The sequence below is a fragment of the Castor canadensis genome, chromosome 5 (assembly GCF_047511655.1).
Source record: "Castor canadensis chromosome 5, mCasCan1.hap1v2, whole genome shotgun sequence".
In the NCBI taxonomy this organism is placed as follows: Eukaryota; Metazoa; Chordata; class Mammalia; order Rodentia; family Castoridae; genus Castor; species Castor canadensis.
Genome location: NC_133390.1, coordinates 7,713,741 through 7,736,361, shown reverse-complemented (window position 1 = coordinate 7,736,361; position 22,621 = coordinate 7,713,741). Strand labels below are relative to the sequence as shown.

At 44.8% G+C, this 22,621-nt stretch overlaps 1 protein-coding gene across 6 annotated transcripts in view; it reads right to left on the bottom strand.

Annotated features, from left to right (window-relative positions):
- The window catches only part of Hlcs (holocarboxylase synthetase), a 190,212-nt gene that overhangs the window by 4,099 nt on the left and 163,492 nt on the right, over nt 1-22,621 (bottom strand). For 5 of the 6 annotated variants that reach the window (XM_074072674.1, XM_074072675.1, XM_020174716.2 and 2 more), the window contains 4 exons: nt 8,453-8,520; nt 6,040-6,200; nt 2,391-2,505; nt 83-296 (listed from right to left, as the gene is read on the bottom strand). In XM_074072674.1, the coding sequence (XP_073928775.1) occupies nt 83-296; nt 2,391-2,505; nt 6,040-6,200; nt 8,453-8,520 (558 nt within the window). The remainder of the gene's footprint in view (nt 1-82; nt 297-2,390; nt 2,506-6,039; nt 6,201-8,452; nt 8,521-22,621) is intronic. The other variant, XM_074072672.1, reaches the window with a different exon arrangement.

The following is a 22,621-nucleotide window of genomic DNA, read 5'->3' as shown; positions in this document are numbered from 1 at the left end:
GCCTGCTAGGCAGGTATGCTTCAGCCACTCTGACAGCTTAGTAAAGGAATTTTAAAAAGAATGAAGAGAAGCGAGCACTGACCTATGCACCCAATACTTATAATAAAGTGGAAGAATGCCATTGGGCCCTTTGACCTGAAACGTGTGGATCAGTTCCTCCAGCACAGTCACGGCCCTGGCGATGAGAAAGTCAGCTCGCAAAGGCTTCAGATCTGTCTTGTGTTGCTTATTGTATTCTGTGATGAGGTCGTTGATGCATATGGTAGGGTTACTGTTAGTCACATTAAATCCACAGCCTGCACAAAAACAAACAAACAATTGAAAGAACAGCAACTTGACATCCCAAAGGCACCACACAGTCCTCTTCACAGCCAGTAAAAGGTTCTTGTTTCTGTGGTGTCGGGGATGAAACCCAAGGCCTTCTATAAGGTAAGGGAAGCGCTCTACTACTGAGCTACACCGCCAGGCCTAAAGCTAGCTGTTAGGGTCAACACCTGCTTCCTTGTCCTCATTAAGCTTGCTATCTCTGGCCACTTAGAGAGCGATTTATATGGTTAAGATATCTTCTTTTTTACCCTTGTTCAAGCAAGGGCCATCTCGAGCTTCCTGCAAAGAAGCTGGAAGTTAATGTGACGGAGTGAAACAGAGGCTGCCACTGGGCCAGAACATCTTTCTGAAATGATCATCCTTTCTTCCCCGAGCCCAGTATAAAATACAACCTCTGCTTTCTTTTCTGCCTTGAATGACAGAGCACAGGCCTGAAGAAAATTTTATCCAGGGCTTAAGGAGTAAACTCTTGGTTCAAACTCTTGATTTCAAACCTCGGTCATGAGCAAATCCCTAGCACACATCTTTCAATGCTTTACATCTGGAAGCCTGGGTGCTGAGGTTATGTTGCTGGTAGGGCTCAGTGGCTCTTTTTCTTTTCCAGATTCCTGAACCAAGGCTGTGGAAGCCTGAGTTTCGAGGGGCGGAGTCAAGTCTGAATGAACTCATCTGTGCTGCTACCTGACACCAAAGGGAGGCTAGCTTCTCCAAGAACCCAACCACAGTGTGCAGCAGGGCCCCAGTCAACACCAGAGGACTTTAAGAACAGAAGAGAGACCAAAAGAACTAGGATGAAAGCCCTTCATGTTTTCACGTCCTCCAGACAGAACAGTCCCTAGAGAGTTCACGTCAGGTGGACGATTGCATTCAGTGACAGTACACTTCAGTACATATCCATCCACTTGCAGTATAAAGGGAGGGAGTACTGACCTCTAGTGATTGTTTTTCTATGAATTCTCCCCACTTCTCTACGTTGGCTTCACTTCCCTATATTGACAAGATTCTTTAGCTTCCTGAAGCCACCCACAGGCCTCCGTATATGTGAATGCTACTAAGGAATCTGCATCCAGTCCAAGGACTCATTTCAAGACAGGAAGTGGAGCTGAAGGAGAGGAAGCACCCTGCCCAGAGTAACACTGGCTGCAGTTGGTAGCACAGCTGGAGACATGAGCCTTGTGTTCTTTGGCTGGCACTTCCAAAACAGGGTCACATGTCTGGCTAGCTGATCTCTGAATGCAAATTAAACTCTACCAGACTTTAGGGAGAGGCAGGAGGTGGGATGATCAGGAGTCTAAGAACTTCTGAAATTACCTCTGCATCCATCTCCTTGCCTGATTTGGATGTGTGGAGGTGAAGCAGGGATTCTTTACCCCACCTTGACCAGACTGGAGCTTCTCTGGAAGGTTAAAAAGAAAGCAACTCTTTCATGGATGCAAAGGTCAAAAGAATGCTAGACTAGCTGGGCGCTGGCAGCTCAGGCCTGTAATCCTTGTTACTCAGGAGGCAGAGATCAGGAGGATCGCACTTGGAAGCCAGCCTGAGCAAATAGTTCCTGAGACCCTATCTTGAAAAATCCCAATACAAGAACCAAACAAACAAACAAAACCAAAACAGGGCTGGTGTAGTGGCTCAAGATGTAGGCCCTGAGTTCAAGCCCCAGTACCACAAAAAAAAAAAAAAAAAAAAAAAAAGAATGCAAGACCAGTGGCAGAACTACCTTAGAGATTAGTTTTTTTTTTTCCTTATTACCAAATGGTATATTTATTTTCACCATTTCAAACTCGAAGAGAAGTAGGAGTACAGAGCGGTATAAGAAAACCCTGGTTTAATGTGATTCCACTTGGGTAGTTTGCACAACCATAGACAGGAAATGCTAACCCCATGAAGTGTTTCAACCCACCTGGTCCCCTCTGTATACATATAATGCTTAGAACACTCAAAGCAAAAGTTATCTCCTATGATCACCTGCTCCTCCCGATGTAGCCATGCATAAATCAGTTTTATTTTTGTTGTTTTTTTAATCTAAAAATACTGTGGGGGTGGGGGAAACTTTAAAAACTCACCAATAAGTATATAAAATGTTTCTCCCATAAGTGTTGAATTAACCAGAACTCCACCAATCTTCATGAGGTCACTGTAATAAATGTCATTGGGCCACTTCACTCGTAAGTTGATGTCCTAAAAGGAAAATCTGCACATTAACTGGGAAAATGTGCATGTTAATTAAGCTATCACAGGGCACAAAAGGACTAGATGAAGTCATCTAGCAAAAAGAAAGATGAGCAGAATACTCTGGAAACTGATGGAACCTGGGCCTCATGCTTGCTTCTTTTTTCAGACAGCTAATCACTGTTGGGGGACAATTTCTTATAAAGTACCTGTTTGGACTAGAAGGTGACAGACCTACAAAATATACTTAGCACAAATCCAGCACTCTCTCCTGCCCTCCATGGCAGTTTCTCTTTGTGAAAAGCACTTTTTGAAGACGCCTATCTTGTGAGACAAGTGCATTAAGTATCTCAGGATCAAAACCACCCCTGTGTCGTACCCAGCCAGTGCTAGGCTCAGAATTCTCTTCCCTTAGGAAGGTCCCATTAAGCCAGGAGCTCATTCACGCCTGTAATCCTCTCTACTTGAGGCAAACAGTTTGTGAGACCACATCTCAAAAATAACAAGAACAAAATGGACTGGAGGTGTGGCTCAAGCAATAGAGCTCCTGCTTTGCAAGCATGAAGTCCTATGTTCAAATCCTGGTCCCACCAAAACAAACAAGCTCATGCTAGAGAGGCAAAGATGGCTCTGAACTGACCGGTGTCACACAAGGCAGGGAGGAATGCCTCTAGTAGAATGCTCTGAGGATGTGGAGGAGGGGCTCGTTTTACTGAGTTATTCCAGAAAGTCTGGCAGAACTGCCTATAGTCAACTTGGGTAACAGAACTAGGTTTCTCATGTGGCCATTGCTTCTCTATCCTGGAGCCTGGAGGCTCTGCCCACAGTCTGGTCACAGTAGAATGCACAAAGGATGGACACTCCCTTGAGCAAGGCCACCCAGACCTCCTCCTATCCTTTAGAAGCACAGAGTGGATTAGACAAAGGGGGCTCCAGAGCCCCGGGGCCTCTTCGACTTTGGTCTGGCAGCCAGGTCCAGCCATGTGCCGGCAAAGGAAGCTCCTCTGGAGAGGCTGGAAGAGACACTCAGCAAAATGAAGGTCAGAGAGCTGCTGACCTTCAAGTATGGGGCAGGTCTTCTGCACTGCAGGTCAGGCACAGCACTGACCCCTTCTCAGTGCGAGGCTGTATCAGAGCTACACGGCTGACTCGAGGCTCATCCCCATTTTATGGAGGAAGAGGTTACATGGCCGCCTGTGGCTGCACCACTTGGAAGACAGTGCTGGATGCAAGCTCAGGGCTTTGACACCAAGCCCAGGTGCTGATCGCAACACTACGAGGCCTATTGCTTCCACGAAAACTCTTGACGACACAGATGTCTGGGCTCAAAATACCAATAGTGCTAAGGGTGACAGACTTGTCTCAAAAATCTGTAGACTGAGACTTTGGTCTCCATCGCTCTCCTAGCAGCTCTCCTTCTTCTCCCCTCTTGCCTGTCCTCCTCCCACCTATGTTCCCCATGGGGGTGATGGTGACAATGCCAACAGAGTTCCTAGGGCTCAGACCCAGCTCCTCCACCATGGGAGCAGTAGCTTCTTTCTGAGCTGAGCCTGTGCTTGGGAAATGGCTAGCCTGCACATTCTCAGATCCCATTCAGGAATGAGAGCGCTTATGAAATTCTGGGTCCTCGTGCAGGCAGACAAGAATGTCTACCCCAGAAAGGCTGTGAGCTTGTTTTTCCTTTTCTTTTGATCATTTGTTCAAACTGCCACTGGGATTCTCTTACACAGAAAGAACTGTGGTCAGTAATGTGGGGACTCACAGAAAAGGAATTCTGCTTTCAAAGAGCTGGGGAACTTGAAGGAGATGGAACAGGGCCCATTCAACTCTGCTTAGCAAAGTGACAGTTGGCGGAGGCCATAAGAGAGGTCATGTAAGGTGCCAAAGAAAGGAGAGATACCATTGGGAGATTCAGAGAAGTGCATTTGAGCTAGGCCTTAAAGGATAAGCACAACTTCAAGATGCAGATAGAGGGGCTGGGAATGGTGGTACATGCCTGTAATCTCAGCTACTCAGGAGACAGAGGTAGGAGGATCCAGGTCTGAGACCAGCCCGGGAAAAAATGTGAGACTCTATTTCAAACATAAACTAAAAAGCAAAATGACCAGGAGCATGGCTTAAGGGCCTAGCAGGCACAAGCAAGGCCCTGGGTTCAAGCCCGGGTACTGCGAAATGCAGACATGCATACATACTTACACAAGCAAATCAATAAAAGATCATAGAGAGGGCAGGTGTACAAGGGACAGGAGGGTCACAGGAGCCCAGTTGGGAGGTTAGGAACAGAAGAAGCAGTGGAGCCATGGCCAGAAGCCCACAGCAGACTCTAGAAAGAGCTCTGCATTTCACCAACACCGACTCAGTCTGAGAAGAATGGTCTTGATTTGTGTGCTGACAGTGACACCCAGCAAGGGACAAGTTGGCACCCCAGTGAAGGCCGTAAAAAAGGGAATGTTACATGACAAAAGGCTATTTCAACCATGTAGCAGCTGTTCCATGTAAGCAACTGAGCGATGTGAAAAACAGCTCCAAAATGAAAGTCACATCATACAGGGGAGGCTGAGATGGACAACTGTGGAGGCAGGGTAAGCACTGTGGTGGCAGCTGCTTCAGGTGCACCATGGAGGGCAAGCTTCCCCCTCCCCCCCCCCCCCCAGCCTGCAGCTCCTAGCACAGCTTCTGCATACAGGAGTTCAAAAAATGCACGCCAAGTTAACTAGTTAGGCTACAAAGTCAACGTCAAAGCCTGAGAATGGCAAGCACCCTTCATGTTCTAGACTCAGCGTTCCCGAGACCGTCCTGTTACTGAGGTTAAAAAATGCCTTCTCCTATGGCAGAACTTTACATTTTCAGTGTCTCCTCTGAAACCAAGTACAAGGTACTGCTTAAAGGTCTGAAACAGGATTTTTTAATCCATGGCAGATGAACTTTTTGGAGAACATGTGGGAAGTAGAGCCAGGTATGGAAAAAAGGCTCCAGTCATGGTGTTCAGAGCTCCATTTGCTTGTTTTTGTTTTTTTGCAGTACTGGGGCTTGAACTCAGGGCCTATACCTTGAGTCACTTCACCAGCCCTTTTTTGTGATGGTTTTTTTCAAGATAGGGTCTCAAATTTATGTTGGTTTTGAACTGTGATCCTCCCGATCTCCACCTCCTGAGTAGCTAGGATTACAGATGTGCGCCACTGGTGCCTGTGCTTGCCTGGTCTTTTTCATAATGGACCCCAAAGCATCCAATAATAATGACTCAGGTGCATCTGTGCTTATGGAGGGGTTGGGGGTGGTGCTTCCATTTAAAAAAGCTTGTCTCTACTAGGATGCAAAGATATGTGATGAACTGGCTGAAAGGGAATTCTGGGGAAGGAAGACTTTGTGGTGTGACTGCAGCAACAGTATCTGAGGCACTTGCAAATTCCAAGAGCACTTAGGGAGCAGCCCACACAAAGAGCACCACCAGGTATGCCAGCATACACTGCGTGCAAGCAAGTCAAGTTCCTCACCTTCACCAGGAAGGTGAAGGGCATTCAGATGGGCACATGTGACACTTACCTGATACTCGGGAATGGAGCGTACAGCCTCCACAACAGCCACGGACATCAGGTGCTGGACAAACGGAATCCTCTGTCCCAGCTGGGACCGCAAGGGAATGGAGACCAGCAGGGTGGAAAGGGCACATCCCATGGGGCTCAGCCAGGCATTTGGTCCCCGCCCTGGAACAGAGGCTGGGTGGGAAACTGTGGCTCGCTACATGGGTGTCACACTCAGATGCCCACAGCTGCCCGTGGGACAGCTGTCCCAGTTGAATCCACCTGTGCTCGGTACGATGTCTGGATACTCGGAGGCTAACTCCATGAAAGAAAGGCACTTTTCAATTTGAAAACGTTTCTGATCAGAAGTGTAACGCTCTGCCTCTGTGAGCGAATCGTTTATATTGGGATGACTGAGTCCCCAGCATCTCAATGTCCCCAGCTTTCATTCTCATCGGATGGTCAGGCACATAAAAACAGAGACACCGGGAAGCTGGAGTGAACACCACCCATCCATGAGGAGTTCTGGAAACCACTCTTGAGAAACAATCCCTACTGTGGTGCTGGCAACCCAGCAAATACACTAAAAACCAGCCACTGGGGTTTGAACTCAGGGCCTATACCTCAAGCCACTCCACCAGCCCTTTTTTTGCTATGGGTTTTTTTGAGATAGGATCTCACAAAGTATTTGCCTGGGCTGGCTTTGAAACTCGATCCTCCTGATCTCTGCCTCCTGAGTAGCCAGGATTACAGGCGTGAGCCACTGGTGCCAGCTACTTCTTTTAAAACAAAACAATACAAAACAAAAAAACTGGTGCTGGGGAGGGAAACCAGGGCTTCCCACATGTTAGGCAAACGCTCAACCCCTGAGCTACACCCCACCCTGAGCTGTACACTCTGAATGGGAACCTGCTATGGTATGTGTATATTATCTCAATAAAGTTGTTTTTAAAAAGCAATTCTCTGAATTGCTACTTGTTTTAAAATTGAAATTAGAAAAATAAGATATTCAAAAGGAGTGGTACAGTTGATAAAAATTCTTCTAGCATATCTTTTAAAACAATCTACTTCACAGAGTCACACAGCTTTTGATACAATAAACTTTTTTTCTACTTGAGATAGAAATAGAGGGGATAAAGGAGAATGGTGGAGGGGATGAATTTAAGTATGATATATTTGATATATTGTTAACTTTTGTAAATGCCACAATGTACCCCCACCCAGCACAAAATAAAAAAAAAAATCAAACACTTCTAGCCATACTGTGCATAACATTTTATACACTGAATGAAAAGAATGTAAATAAGTTCTTTAATTTTTCATAGAATTTTGTTTAATGTTTTCTAAATTATTACATGGATGTAGATATATGCCATGCAATTCTGATACTATTTTGTGAAGGTTATAGGGTAGATACAAGTTTCCTCATTGCCTGGAAGGAAAATCTCAGAACAGAATTATTAGCTATTTAGTAATTTCTCCAGTTCTGGGCTTTTTTCCATGAGCAGTCTATGTACATTAGATTCCTGAAAGACTGTGGCATTACTGAAGGGAGTTTTACAAATTGTGATAGTGCCTTACATGTTCTCTGTAGACAAGGAGCATTTCTTACGCATGTATACTCTATAATTTGAAAAATATATTTAGGTGCTATGTGGATTATAAATCATGTGCCAAATATATATTATTACTATAATCACAATAATGTCATCATGTAACATATCATTCAATGGATATAAAAATTACTCTTATTTATGAAGTCACTCAAAATTTTTAAAAAAGAGAGAGAGAGAAAGTAGAACACAGAGATTTCTTATCCCTCTGCTCTTTCTGAGAAAGCTGAAAGTCTCAGAGCTGAAAGTGCACTTGGGCGGGGTGGGGTCTGAGGGACAGGAGCCAAGTGACCCACAGAGCCTCCTTCAAACACTGGGCGGGGAGCCTGCTCCCAGCCAGACCCGAGCGGGCTCTGGGAGGATGCGGTTCTTGCATCACAAACAGCAGGTGGTGGGGGCCACTTTGGTGATGGACAATGATCAAGTGCCCCCTACCTGGAAATTCCAGTGCAGGCTGGGTGGGGATCAGCAAGCAAGAGGCCCTTCAGGTAAATAAATGTCTCTAGAACTCAGCCATGGCCACAGACAGAAAAGCCCAGAATGTAGGCTGCTGGCTGTTGCTACATCCAATCAAGTGATTACCAAGCCTGCAGTTGGGGAGGACGCTTTCATTCTACGAAGGCTGACTTCCTATCCTTATTGCCTTCCCACTTTCCCACTGCAGTGCGGGGCGGGGGCGGGGGCGGGGGAGCATGAAAACAGAAAAGATTACAATTTGAGTGGTCTCAAGAATTCAGCACACAAAATCAGTGGGCTCTCTGACCTCAAGAATCAGATTTTTGAGAAGAAAAGTAAGAGCAACACTAACAAAAGATGACTGACCTTTGCCCTGGGTCTGCCGGCCTGCAATGGCAATTAAACCCATTTCCTGTGGCACCTCGAACATCAACCTGTGAACAGTGGGAAAAACTGGTCAGCTACAACAGGGACACTTGGAGGAAGACCAACAGCCTAGACAGAGAGGGGTTTGTGTGCATCTGGCCGTGCGTGGACGAGGCGGGGCAAGCTTGGGGCTTCAGTAGAGAGGGACAGTGGGAGGAATGGTGCCCTTCTTCATAGCCTCAGTCCTGAGGATAACTGCTCACAGATGAAGAAAACGCCATGGGTGGGGGGCAGGGAACGTGTGTGCATATGGCAGGTGAACCTGCCTCTGCTGTCAGTTTATTTAAGACTTAGTTAGAATATTTTGGAATGTTTTGGGATATTATGTCAAGTTCTTCCCCCTCTACGGGGTGTACCTCCTTTAAGTGACAACTGGCATTGCCTGACATTTGTTTCTACTTACGGTGTGTTTCTGGTGGAACAGAGCAGAAGTTTCTGATTATTCAGGAAACCAAGATGGTGGCAATAAAGTGGTTTAAAAGATACACTATCCCCTGAGAACTAATTATGTTTCAACTGTAGTTAACAAATCCACACCTTCTGAGAACTCAGGAAAACCCTGGGTCATTTTAGGCTTTGGTTCTGCAAAGTGTAGGACATCTCCAGCAAACAGGTCAATTTTTTTTTTCCAAAGAAAAAAAATGAAAGGAAAAGGTTGTGGCGGGGGTGGGGGGAACTACACAGACAAAAAATCCCTCACTGAAAACCCCCAGTGTCGCTAATCTGGTACCGAGCAGAAGTACTTCATGGTAGGATGTACCACACAGCAAAAAGTAGGTTGGCCCATTGGCCAACCATTAGTACAGCTGGGAAAGTGTCTTTGAAATTCTCCTTTCTGTTTTGTTCCTTTCTGTTTTTTTGAGGGAGGGGAGTGGCATGGCAGAGAAGGGGGAGAAGTGGGATCTTGTATTAACCTAGTTTCCAATAATCAGTCTGGAGTGTTCCATGGCACTCCTGCAAGGAGACGGGGCTCTGCATTCTGTCCTGTCAGCTCAAGGAACCACATGCGTGGAACTTTACAGATGGCTGGAACTCAGTGAGAGAAGAAAAACATCTCAAAGCAGAGAAAAGTGACACGCAGTCCACACAGCATCCCCTGCACCCCAGGGCTCACAGAGCTCCCCTCTTGGAGGAAGAAGAGCCCAAGGACCCTTTGTTTGTGAGGGAGACCCCAGGCCGCACTGGGTAGGGCCTTGGCTCATGGGACAGCTGCCTTCCCCTGGCGGCACAGGGCACTCGGGGCAAGCCGACCATGCGCCAGTACCTCTGCTACCTCACATGAAATAAGCCCCACAAGTATTTCTCTTGGACACCATGAATAACCCATTGAGATCGAGTGTGCCTATAACCCCTGGGCTCCAAGAATAAAGTATCCTTTTCTTGGGTTAGACAGGCAGAAAATCCTAAGAAGGATTCTTTTGTGCATGCAGGGAGTTAACATTGTCTTCAAGGAATGTCTGCTGTCTGGAGGGTCCCGAGGCCCAGGGCTCTCAGGGCAGGTGAGGGACCAGGAGGGATGCTTGGATGGTCTTTAAATGAACATGTAGACAGCAGACAGTCAAACGCTGCAGCCAGTGACTGGGATGTGGCAGGAGAGGGTGAGGGGTGTGGGGAAAACAGTGGTTCAGAAACCAAACTCAGACTTCTAGAACAAAGAGAAATGATTAAGGGAACATATGCACTAAACTGCTAGAGGTTTGGCAGCAGTTAACAGGGCATGTTAATGAGAAGAGAGGGAGCCTGCTGCTGAGGCTACAGGAGAGACACAACAGGGGAAGGAGCGATCGCTTAGCTACTTAGCTCCAGACAACCAGAGGCTGCCACATTTATTTGTGCTCTCTGAGATGACTCTGGGGGCCAAGCTGCAGAGCTCATGGTCAACAAAGAAGCATTTATGAACTTTGTCAATTTTGCATTTCTGAAAATGGAGCTGCCGCAGCTTGCTTTGTAGCAGCAAAGAAAGAAACCATAGATGCATTTCCATCCATTGCTGATGATGTCCTTACAAAAAGGGCAAAAAAGCAAGCAAGCAAGAAAGGGCTGCATAAGGACTACCTTATGTGTGTTGGCAAAGGTTTGGGGAATAAAAGGTTTCTATGAGTGGCGGCTTACAGACACTAGAGAAAAGTGCTCTGTTCTGAGGCCCATAAGGGTCACTTTGCAAACAAACAAGTCATCCCCAGTGCATTTGAGTTTCTGAGGACATCACCGGACCCGTGGGGTGCTCTGCCAAAGGTGCAGCCTGATTTTCCCATGGTCATGAGGATGAAGTTTCAAAAACTAAGACTAATCTAGAAGATGGGCCGGGAAGAACTGGTAAAAACTCTGAAGGAAAAAAAATTTAAATTCAAATGCAGTCCCTTCACTTTGGTGATCTGAAATAGGCCCTGTTGACCACGGTGTTAGCAAAATAGAGATTTGGAAATGGTCTAAATTGTTTATTACAGGGACAATAGAATTACGATATGTGAAAGCAATGGGACAATTTGCAGTCATTAAATTGACAGTTATGAAGACTACACAGTAACTTGGAAGAAATGCTTACAACAGAATGCTAAATAAAAACCTAGATATAAGAATGACATCTGAATATTCTATCTAAAATTCATGAAAAGGGAGGGAGATTTGACAACATGTTAACAGTGGCTGTGTTAGGATGACCTTTTTTTCTTTCCTTTTTAAAAACTTTTCTTTAATACAACTGGTTACCATTTTGCTTAAAGATAATTTTGAATTTTTTGGGAAAAAATACTTTTAGGTAGCATATTTGTGAATTAACTATTCATAAATATTTCTAGGAATAATACCAGCCAGCAACAGTTACCTGCAGAATTTGTTTTATTATAACTAATGAGTAAAACCCTGTTTGACAGAAACTAGTAAACTGAAATTCCCCAAACCAGTCTGCTCATATGAAGGACAGCATTAAAAAAATTTTTATATTTTCTGACCCAGTGATGATTCTTCCAGAATTTAATCCTGGGAGATTAAATTCTGGCAGACAGGGAGACAAAATAATTCAGGGACATAACTGTTAATGGCGTCATTACAGATACGTTGTGAAAACCAGAACTAACCAAAAGGTCCACACAGAGGAATGAAAAAGATGCAGCACCCACTTGCGAAATAGTATTTTATAGCTATAGGTCACAGCGATATGGATGGACCAAGGCCTCTGGACACTGATTTAATTAGGATGCAAAATTCAGCAGGACTCCAAAGATGTCTTAAAATACACTTTTTAAAATTGCTAGGAAGGTTATATCAAAAGGTTAGCTGTAGTTATCGTGGGGAGAATTATTTGAAAAATACAGAAACAGACAAAGCAGACAATAAAAAGTCCCTTTTCACATTAAAGTGTAAGTTCTCCTGCAATTTTCCTCCCTTATAAGACATAGACATGTTTTACAAAATAACTTTTCTGATGATTAGAACACTTTTGGAAGCTAGTAAAATGATGTTTTGGAGGTACAGGTATGGACAATCTTATTATATTGATAAGCCTTTTTTTTTCAAGGAAGGTTTAAAACAGTATCAAACAGTGATTCTCTTTACGTAAGGTGTGTTGATGAGCACAGGACAAATACGAACAGTGGTTATCTCTAGAAGGTGCAGCTAGAATTGCATGATAATTTAAATTTCTTCTTTATGCTATTCTCTATTATCTCTGAGTGGCATGATTGTGAGGGATTTTTGTTTCTCTTTTTATGATTTTTGTGGTATTTTCAATATTTCTACAATTAGACTGTAACTCATTTTATAATTGTGAAAAGATATTAAAAGGTATTAAGTAGGGTAAGCCTCATCCACCAGCTCACTCTTGGTCAGGCCACCTCCCCCGGTGAGCAGACCACAGCCCACTCTAGGGCACTGGGGAGCTTCATCAGCTCCTGGTGCTTTCCAGTGTCCGTGGGTACAGCCTGGCACTGAGCGGCACTTTCTTTGTTGAATCCTTCTCCCATTTTCCCAATGCTGACTCCCTTTTTCTTAGCTTTCAGAGACATACAACCTTAGACATCCCCAGGCCTTCCACATGTGGGAAAGAAAACAGGTGGGGACGAGAAGGGAGAAGGGAGGAGAAGGGAGGCTCTGCTGAGCAGTCACGTTTAAGGCTCACTGCTCATTTCTGACTTTTAAATAATTTGCTGGAAGATGAATTCTCACTGTTCACAGCCCTTTGAGTTTCTGCATAGTTCGGAGGCAAACAGTTCGCTAAACTGCATTTCAAAACTCTTCCTTTTAATGTGTTACACTGTGAAAATCAACCATATTTAGGTAAAACTTTTTAAAAAGTTAAAAGCTAAAATACCAAAATGCTTTGTTTTTTAAAAAATGTTTCCCTCAAACAGTACAACTCATTTTTTTTAAAGCTACCCCCTAGGCAGGAATGCACAGTATTTTTTGGTTTTGACAGTAACTAAATAGTGGTTTCTGCTAAAAACACCACCACATAAGAAGGTGGGGCAGATACCCGGGAGGACTACGCCAGACATAGGGACATGCTCCAGAGTGGAACTGGCCTGACTTCTGACAGCTCCTTTCTGACCAACAGTAGATGTCTGTGTACCAAGCTGGGGTTGACCGTTCCCAGACAGCACAGCACTATCCAGGACAATGGGGCCATCACTCCTGTCACCTAAGGAATGGGTCCAGAGGAACTGTGAAACAATATGGTAGAGTGGACACTCATCCAGGGACCAGACAGACATGAGCTCAAACCCTAGTGTCAACGTGAGCCAACTTAGAAAGAGACACTCCATCTCTCAAAATCCCTTCAGTCACTTGTAAAATGGAACATTTGTGCAGTTTTGAAAAAATGAAATGTGACAGAATATATAAGGTGGTCTTTGTCATGAAGACCTTAGAAGCTCTTGCTCCAAGAGATAAGAAAGGCTTCCATTACCTCTTCCTCTTGGGGATGTGCCGGGGGCAAGGCCAGGGGTGCGGAGAAGAATGGTGGGCATGGTATATGTTTTAGGAGTCATCAAATATTCTAAAGGGAACACCTCTCCCCTCTACCCACCCTAATCTCTCTACCTACTTACCCACTAACGTGATATCTACCTGGGCTAGAAACTTTAAGGTAACACTAACAACTGCACGATGCCAAGTCTTCATTTCCAATTCTAGAGTCTCTGAGCCCACTTAGTAAAGCTATGTAGCTGGCTGAACTAGCTCTTAGGCCAACCCTCCTAGGTGATCATGATACAAATAACACTGAGCAGCAATGAACAGAATACAACAGTCTTGTGAATGGATTCTTCTAGTATGTCCTGCATTTGAAATTTAAAACCATCAGGGCCCTCCATCAACCCACCCTTTTGGTATACTTCAGATAAGGCCCCTTTCCTCTCTTAGTGTGTAACAGCACAAGCAATTCACTTGGAGGCACAACGGGAGCCATCACACTTCTGTCCCTGGAGCTTCCCAGAAGCAAAAGTCCCACCTGCACCTGCTGAAGGAAGTTTGTGGGCTAGGCCCCTGTCAGGCCTGTTTAATTTCCATAGCTCCTAGCATTCCAGCCAGTCCTTGGTTTTTGGCTCATCTTCCTCATTTCCAACATCAGAATAGCATCTACACTACTGCTAAATCAGCTTTTAGACTGAAGTAGGCTCCCTCTCTACTTCCCCTTCCTCTTCCCTACGCCTTCCCTCCTTCCTTCCCTCCTTTCTTTCCTTCCTTCCTTCCTTTCTCATCCACATCTGTCTCTATCCACCCAAAAAGCATACATTCATTGAAAACCCTAATTCTAGTCCAACACCACAAGGCTCTTCCTAGCCTTCATTTCTGCACTCATAAATTCTTTTTCCAATAGTGAGAAATCTGGTTCCCATTATCTACAATGTTTACCTATTTGTGCAATGCTACGATACCCAGAAAGTGGTCTTAGAATTACTGACCTCTACTAATGTAAAAAACCACTTGCTGGAGTCCAATACTTGCTTGCAGAGCTCTTTGTCTTTAGCCTAAAGCACATAATCAAATAGTGTGTTTTAAATAGTGGGTTCGCTCTTTTCCCTTTCACTATAGTGTGACTACGCTGCTTGTCTGACATTGGGTTAGTTTTAACTACATGTCTGTATGCCCATTTTAGCCGTCCCTCCCTCTATCACTCCTTCTTTCTTTTTTTAAAGTTTTTAACTTGGCCCCAAGAGTTAGAATATATAGAAAAGTATACTCTCCCACCCATCCCTTCTCCTATGTCTCCCCTCCCAACTCCTTTCTGTAAATCACAAATTAAAATCTCATTTGTTTCTCATTCTGCCAATGCTGCTTTCTGCAGAGTAGATGCTTGCCTATTTTCCTAATTCCTTTACTTCTTACATTTTGTAGCTACTCTTTTGTCTTTTCCCGCTTAATATAAGCTCATCCACAGAGTGCTTCCTCATCTCCTCCTAAAACTGAGCCGGGCTCTTCTGTGGGTGCAGCACTCTTATCCAGCTGCTCTCGGGGTGCAGGCATTTAGGAGTTCCCCCGTCCACAGCAGAATGAATACCTTGTTCACGGGGTCTGCATTGCTGAGGTATATCGGCTATGGCTGATGATAGGATCATCAGAAATGGCTAGAGATCGGATGCCAGGTCACACAGGAAATGTGTGTACACCCAGCTTTGTTAGACACTGCCAGACCGCCCCCCCCCCCCGCTGCCACCACCACACACACACACTATTTTAGCAGCAGGGACAAGATACCTCTTCCCCACACCCTCGCCAATGGATGCATGCAGGCAGGCGACACACAGTGAATTAACCTGTTTATTTATGTCTTTTGTCTACTGAAAGAGCTCCTTATATTTTAGGGAACATGATTTGTGGTATCTGGTGCAAATATTACTCCCAGTTTGTTATTTGTCTTTTCATTTTGCTTATGGTGTTTCTTCACCAGGCAAAAGTTTTAAATTATGTTTTTGGAGTTAAATGTGTCAAATTTTCCTTTTATTGTCTCTTATTTTTGCATCATGGCTGAATTGCCTTTCCCTTTACTCAGATCATGCAGAAACACATCCGCTTGTTTCCAGCGCTTAAAGGCTTTGGATTCGTGATCCACTTGGAGCTTATTCTTGTGCAGGATTATTTTATCCCCAAATGTCTGTGAAACTGTCCCAAGACCACTTGCTAGAAAGTCTCTTGCTAGTAGACTTTCTACCTTTGCACTAGGGAGCGAAACCCCGCCTTCAATATATACTGAACTGCCATACACATTTGAGTCTATTTCTGAACTTTCCATTCTCTCTGTCGGTCTTTCCATCTGTTCACATGCCAATATCACACCACTTTAACCACACAGGCTCCATGGCATCTCTGAAGATCTAGCAAGGTCATTACCACTGACAGCTGTTCCATTATTTTCCCAGATGAACTCTGGCATCTACATATCTAGTTCCATTGAGAAAAAGCTTTGTACAAATGCACTGAGTTTATAAATTAACCTAAGAACTGATCTCTTTGTGAAGTCGAGTTGAGCAAGGATGGTACATTTGTTCCAATATTCTTTTGTGGCTTTAGGACATGTTTTAAAGCTATCTCCTGTCCATTTCGCATATTTCCTAAATTCATTCTTAAATATTTTATCTTGTTTTTCTATTGCAAGTACACACCATAAATCTCATGTAACTAGTTATTGTTTGTGTATATAAAACAATGTGTTGGTTTCTGCACACTAACTTTACATCCTGCGACCTTACCGCATTTCTTTATTGCTTAATCGTGGAATCTTTAAGATGTCCCATGTAAACTATGCTATCATCGGAAAAGAGAGATAGTTTTACTTCTTTTTCAAGTATGCCTTTAATTGACTTTGTCTATTTAGATCAGCTAATCTCTAGTAAAATGTTAGACAGAAAAGGAGAGAGTGTGGGCATCCTTGCCACGCTGCCATGTTTTTAGTGGAAATTGGTTTCACTCCACTAAGATTCTGTCTACAGAAAACACACACTCTCTGTCTGTCTCTCTCATTCTTCCCCTTCTCCTCCCCTCGTCCCCCTCTCCCTCTCCCTGTCCACTTTTGGATGCTACCTCAGTATGACAGGTACACCAGTCAACACCATATTCCCACTCCCAAGGTTTCTCCAAGGTCTTGAAAACAAATGAATTACTGAGTCATGGGGAAGGGGTTATCTTCAGCTATGGGTAAAGAACGGAATGCTTGGCTCTTTGGGAAGTACCTCAAGGTTTTGTACAATTCAACGGTACCTTTTACTGAGCACTCAGTGACATCCTCCTGTCCTTAAATGTCCCAACAACTCTCCTGGTAGTCATTGGCACATGGGCTCATTTTACAGCTGAGGAAGGAGAGGTTGCATGGCGTGGGGAGATCACAGGCCAAGACTGTGGCTCAGTACAGAAGACTCTTGCTGTGGTGTTGTTGTTTGTTTGGTTTTTTTGAGTCAGGGTACATTGCCCACATTGGCCTCAAACTTGCTATGTAGCCCAGGCTGGTCTTGAACTCACAATCCTCCTGCCTCTGTTAATCCCAAATGCTAGGATTATAGATGTGCACCACCACACCCAGCTCAACTCTCTTGCTTTTGTCACAACAAAATCCAAAGAAAGGAACACCACCAGTCTCTTAAAATGCATCTGTGTAAGTTTAACAGTCCTGGTGGGGGTTATGCAAGTTCTTCAAGAAAGTTCTGGAAACTTACTTCCAAATTCAAAAAGGAGCTTTCTTTATTTTTAACAACTTTATTTAAACTTTCTTTATTTTTAACTTTATTTTTAACAACTGAAAAGAATCATTTTAACTTTTTAATAAATAACCACCAGATTGTGGCAAAGTCCATTTTTTTCTGCCTTGTGTGTCTTGTAGGAATGTTCCCTGCTTTACACACTCTGTTTCAAATATGCCAATCTTTCTCACCCAATTTATATAACATAATGAAATGAGTTTTCTTAGCTGTAGAGCCAAGGGGCCCTGAAGCTCCTGGGAGGACAAGGCAACTTGTAGTAATGGATTTCTTCCTCTAGGAAGGAAAGCGCCACTCTCAACCCTTTTTTCCACCCCAATCCCATCACTGTTTCAGGGTAATTACCAGGAAGAATTTCCTGCCCTGCCAGCTGGCCTGAGAACCAGAGCTTCTTCCACTGCCTGCTGTGCTGAGCATCACCCTTCCTCTTTCCCTCTCAGGAGCCACCTCTCTCCAGAGCCGTCCCTGGACCCCACCCTGCCAGACAGCAACCAACACGCCAGAGCTTGTGACCAGGAAGCTCAGCAGCAGCTTAGCTCCTCACGCAGGGGGACAAGGGGCCTCTTTCTTTAATGCAGGGCTTTGCTCCATGATACGCTGGGTTTATGGCCCCCGTGAACTAAACCTGGTTCTGAATCCAATTCTAGAACAGATTTTCGTTCAAGTGGTTATTTTCCATCCCCTCTCTGCCAATTCTATTTTCTACCCATCTCTCCTACCTCTCTGCCTGAGAGGCCTGACCCTAGGAGACTGGCTTTTGGCTGGGTTCAGTGCTGGTGGGACATTTGATATTCCATTCCCCACTGAGCCCTTCTCTTGCCTGAGTTTACTTTAATCACTGATTCCAAGTAGTCTATCATATCATATACAAATGCACAGTGCTCTGTATATATATATGTCTCCAATTGACTTTCTTTGTCCATACGGACTGGCTAAGGCTTCCAAGACGATGTTAAGGTGAAGGGAAGACAGTGGGTGTCCTGGCCTTGTTCCTGGTCTTCACAGAAGTCCTCCTAAGGTTACCCTTATATAGGATGCTAGCTTTAGACTCAGCAGTTCTCATCCACTCCTTCCCAACTATGGGTTTCTGGGAAAAACTATTTCTTCCTTTGCCCCTTCAGGACGAGGAGACAGAACTTCCTCTGGCACCATTATCTCCATCCCAGGTAGGGGACCATCAGCCTGTCTTTGCCTCTGTAAGGTTTCTCTCCAGTTGAATAGGATTCTGAGCCCATCTGTGGCCCTGATGTCTGGAAGCACTGGCCATGGCCCAGGGTGATGGGAAGGGCTGTCTTCTCACCTCTACTTCAACAGAGACACTGCTGAGAGAAGAGGGTACAGATGACAAGCATCCTTTGCCTGGGTTTTCCTGAATTAGCTCCCTCCTCTGTCCTCAGTCTGTCTTTTCCTGTTCTTTGAAAGAAAGTACCTCCTGCTTGTTCATTTTTTGCACATTTTTATTTTTATTGCCCTTTTATTTTGCTTGACATCTCATGATCAATCTTCTGTATATATTTGTATATGCCTTTCTATTTAACTTTTTTCTTTTTCTAAATTTAAAAAACATGGTACCATACCGCCAAAGGTGTCAGGAAACACGCTAAAATAAGGAAGGGCTCCGAAGACTGCTGTGCCAACAAAATGCCAGTAAAATCTGAAACCCAGGTTCAGACACACTGGGAATGTTCCAAAATTTAAAACTTAAAGAACTTCTTTATTCCAGTAAATCAGCTTCCCTGTGAATACCATCAAAATCCTGCACTTTAATGAGTGAGGGAATATCAGAGGAAGGGGTGGAGAAGGGAAGGATTTGGACGAGCACAAAATTTAATTTAAAAGCTATTATGAGAAGTTTCATTTCCCCCTCCCCCAATGGAATACATAAATCTTTTCCATGCATTTTCTTTGTTTCATTTTTCCTAAAAACTGGGGAAAGGAAATTATCCTGAACCACCCAAAACAGTGAGTGAATGCAAGGGAGGGTGGCGTTTTTGAGAGCAAATACTTATTTACTGGATTTTTGTTAGTTAAAATGCTGTATGAGCGACACAGGAGAATCCAAAGAAGCCATAAGCAAAGCTCTATCCCCAGTGAACAGGGAGCAATGACGCTGATGGGAGGGATAAGGAACAATACAAGAACACATGGGCCACTTGAGAAGGAAGGACAGAGGTGTCAGAGTCCCCATGGAGACAGCTCCTTTAGTAGGGAGCTAACAAGCCTGGCATTGCATCAAGAGATGTGGACACGCATGGAAAATAAAGCACACCTTTATAACTAAAAACTTCATGTCCATACAGCTTGCATTAAGCCCACTGCAAAGGCAGAACTTACTGGAGAAGTACTGAATAAACCCCAAGAATATGGACTCCTGTGTGAGCGTGGGTGCTGCATACTGGGGTGCAGGTACCTCGGCATTGCCACTCCACTACAGTGCTTGTACACTGGGTTGCTCTCCTCAGAGGCTCAGGGCCATGGGATGAAGCACATCTGTAACCTCACCAGGACCTGGCAGGATGGTATGCATTTTCTGGGGTACTGCTCCCTCCTAACAGTGAGGGGCTACTGGCTCAGAGATCCCCTATCACAGCCAGGAGTCACAGAAACCCACTGGAGATGCCTTACTGGGCACCCATGGGGTCGCCTGTCTATGTTGAGCCCAGGTTCCTTGTACACAAAACCTTAGGAAAAAACAGAGTCTCCTGGCATGGGAGCCCTGAGCAGGGCATGTGGCATGTCCTGGGCTCGTCTCCACCCGTGTTTTCCTTCTACTGTCAAACCAGTGTGACAGAAGACTCTCCGAGGGACTGTGTCTAGGGGAGGAGACAGTGGTACATTCCAGATAAGGCCATTTTAAGCTAGGTCCCCTTTCTGCTGGTCTGAGGTGCTGTCACAGAGGCTGTTCTGGGAAAAGAGCTTTCACCTCTCCTTCCTTTTGAGCATGGCTCTGAGGAAGATAGAGAAGAGACTAAAAGTCCTATAAAGACACCTGGGGAAGCCATCAATGGCACTGAATGCTGTGCAGATCTGGTGGTTGCTACTGTCCCCAGGCTGACAGAATGCCCAGATCACCTGTGCTGATAACCAGGCTGGACACAGCTCCTCTGGAGCAGACGGATTGCTAGGCCTCTCTGGGGACACACTGTCCCTACTGGCTGGCTCGCGTTTGCTCATGGTTTGTTTCACTTCCAGGTTGCGAGATCCACTCCAGTCCCTCAAACTTCTAGAAAACCCTCGTGCCACCATTCCCCAAGTCCCTAGAGATGGCACTTTGTCTTCCCGAAGCCATCCTATGCCAGGTTGTCTTTGCTGCCATGCTCAATGTCTGGCAAAGCATCCTGCAGAATGCCCCAAAGGGACTCATTCAACTGGCACACACACTGTGTCTGCCAGGATCCCTGTGCAGCTGGGCTGGGCAAGCCCGGGAGCAGCACAATGCAGCGTCCCTCCGCCAACACAGGGGGCTTCGGTGGGTGCCCCTGATGCAGCGTGGGACACACTGGGGCATGAACAGTAAACGGAGATTAGCATTCTAGCAGTCAGGGCTGCTGGGTACGCATGCACAAAATGAAACTGCCTGGAACTTCTCATAACGCTTTTTACGATAAGCATTAAAATGCAAAGAGGAAGATGAAAGTTTGTGCAACAGACCAGGCCTGTGAGGGGGAGAGAGGAGGGCTTGTGGGCAGGCTCCGGGAAGGAGGCTGTGCACTGCATTTCAGTTGGATATTATTATATGAAATGAGTGTGTTATTAAAAGGATCCTGAAGTTATAAAAACTCAAAGGAACGTTTAGTGAGGATGAATAACTTCTTTGGAAAAGACGAATAACTCATATTTCCTAGAGGCTTGGTGGGGGCAGTCATGTGGAGGAGCTCTTTAATTGGCAGTAGTTGGATTTTGTTGTTTTTGTAGGGTACCCTGCTTGGGGGGGTGGGACAGATCAGAAACACATTCTTTTTCATGTTGGTTTCTTGAGACAGGGTTTCACTATAGCCCAGACTGGCCTTGAACTCTCAATCCTCCCTCCTCAGTCCCCTTAGTACCTGGATTACAGGTATGTACCACCATGCCCATTCTTTAGGAAAGTTCTAGTGGGCATGAGAGAGTCCGTCTCCCTAGCAACTTAGTACTTTGATCACCCTATTAGAAAAAGGCAACAAAAGACCCACCACTCATAGCCATGCAGGACACATGACATAATCTGTTCTCCTTCTTCAACGATGCATACTACCCCTCCACCTGATGTCACAAACAGAATGGACTCAGTAAGCCAGGAAAAAAAAAAAAAGGAAAATGTTTCTACTTCTTTCAACTACATTTAATTAAAGTTATTGCAATGTACGAATTTAGAATTGACCTACGAGGAATGTACACATTTTCCCTACAATTTTGCTTGTGCCCACCAACCAGGAAATGTCAGTATAATCTGTCAGTCATTAAAGCTAATGTTTTCCTTAACTGTGGCCAGAAGTATGTAGGACATTTCATTTATTAATTTCTAAAATTGTGGGGGTGACCACACAAGCGGATAGTTTGCAAGACAGACACAAAGATTTAATCATTCATCCTGACACAACTGTTGTCACTTTAGATATTCCCTGGGCCTTTTCTGGTGGCATGTTTTAAGATTTTAATCTTTTAGCTGTTCATGTAATCTGCTTTTGATGTTAACTGCGCTGAGCATTTCTGTATCTTGTTATCTTTCCGTTGATGGGCAGAACACAATGAACGCAGCTGTAAATCGTCCCGACTGTGGGTTTTTACACATATCTGATTCTTTGTTAAGGGCAGATTATTACAAGTAGGATTACTGGGGCAAGGCTTTGATTTCATGACTCCTCGTGTCTAATTTACACTCCTACCAGGGTTTAAACAAGGTTTATAAGCACTATCTTGGGCATTATTATTAAAAAAAATTCTGTTTGTTTGTTGGGTAGCTGATGTAATGAGTGAGAAAGCAGTCCATGAACTATGAATGATTGTGAAGTAGGGTCACACACAATCAAATTAAAGACACAGAACAACCAAAGACATCTGCCTTTCTTGCATCTTGCCTTTCTGCTCATCCTCAGAGAAGGATGCAGGGGGCAGCAAGAATGTCCCTCCATGCCTCAAACAGTGAGGGGGCCGCCCATGCTGGAAGTGGGCCAGAGACACTGGCTCCAAGGTCATCCTGGCATGACCAGAGGCATGACCTTCAGCCTGTGGACACCTGAGTTTCTGGCAGTGGCAGGTGGCAGAGGTTTGGTGTCTTCATTTCAAAAAATTATCAAGTCAGCAGACTTTCCTGTCTATTCACCATGGCTGCCTATCTGTGGTGATTTGGCCCTGCATGGCTTCTGATTCTTTTAAAGCAAAGAACTCAGGTGTTGGATGATGTGCTCTGCAAACTGAATGAACTGGAATGATAAATGGAGGC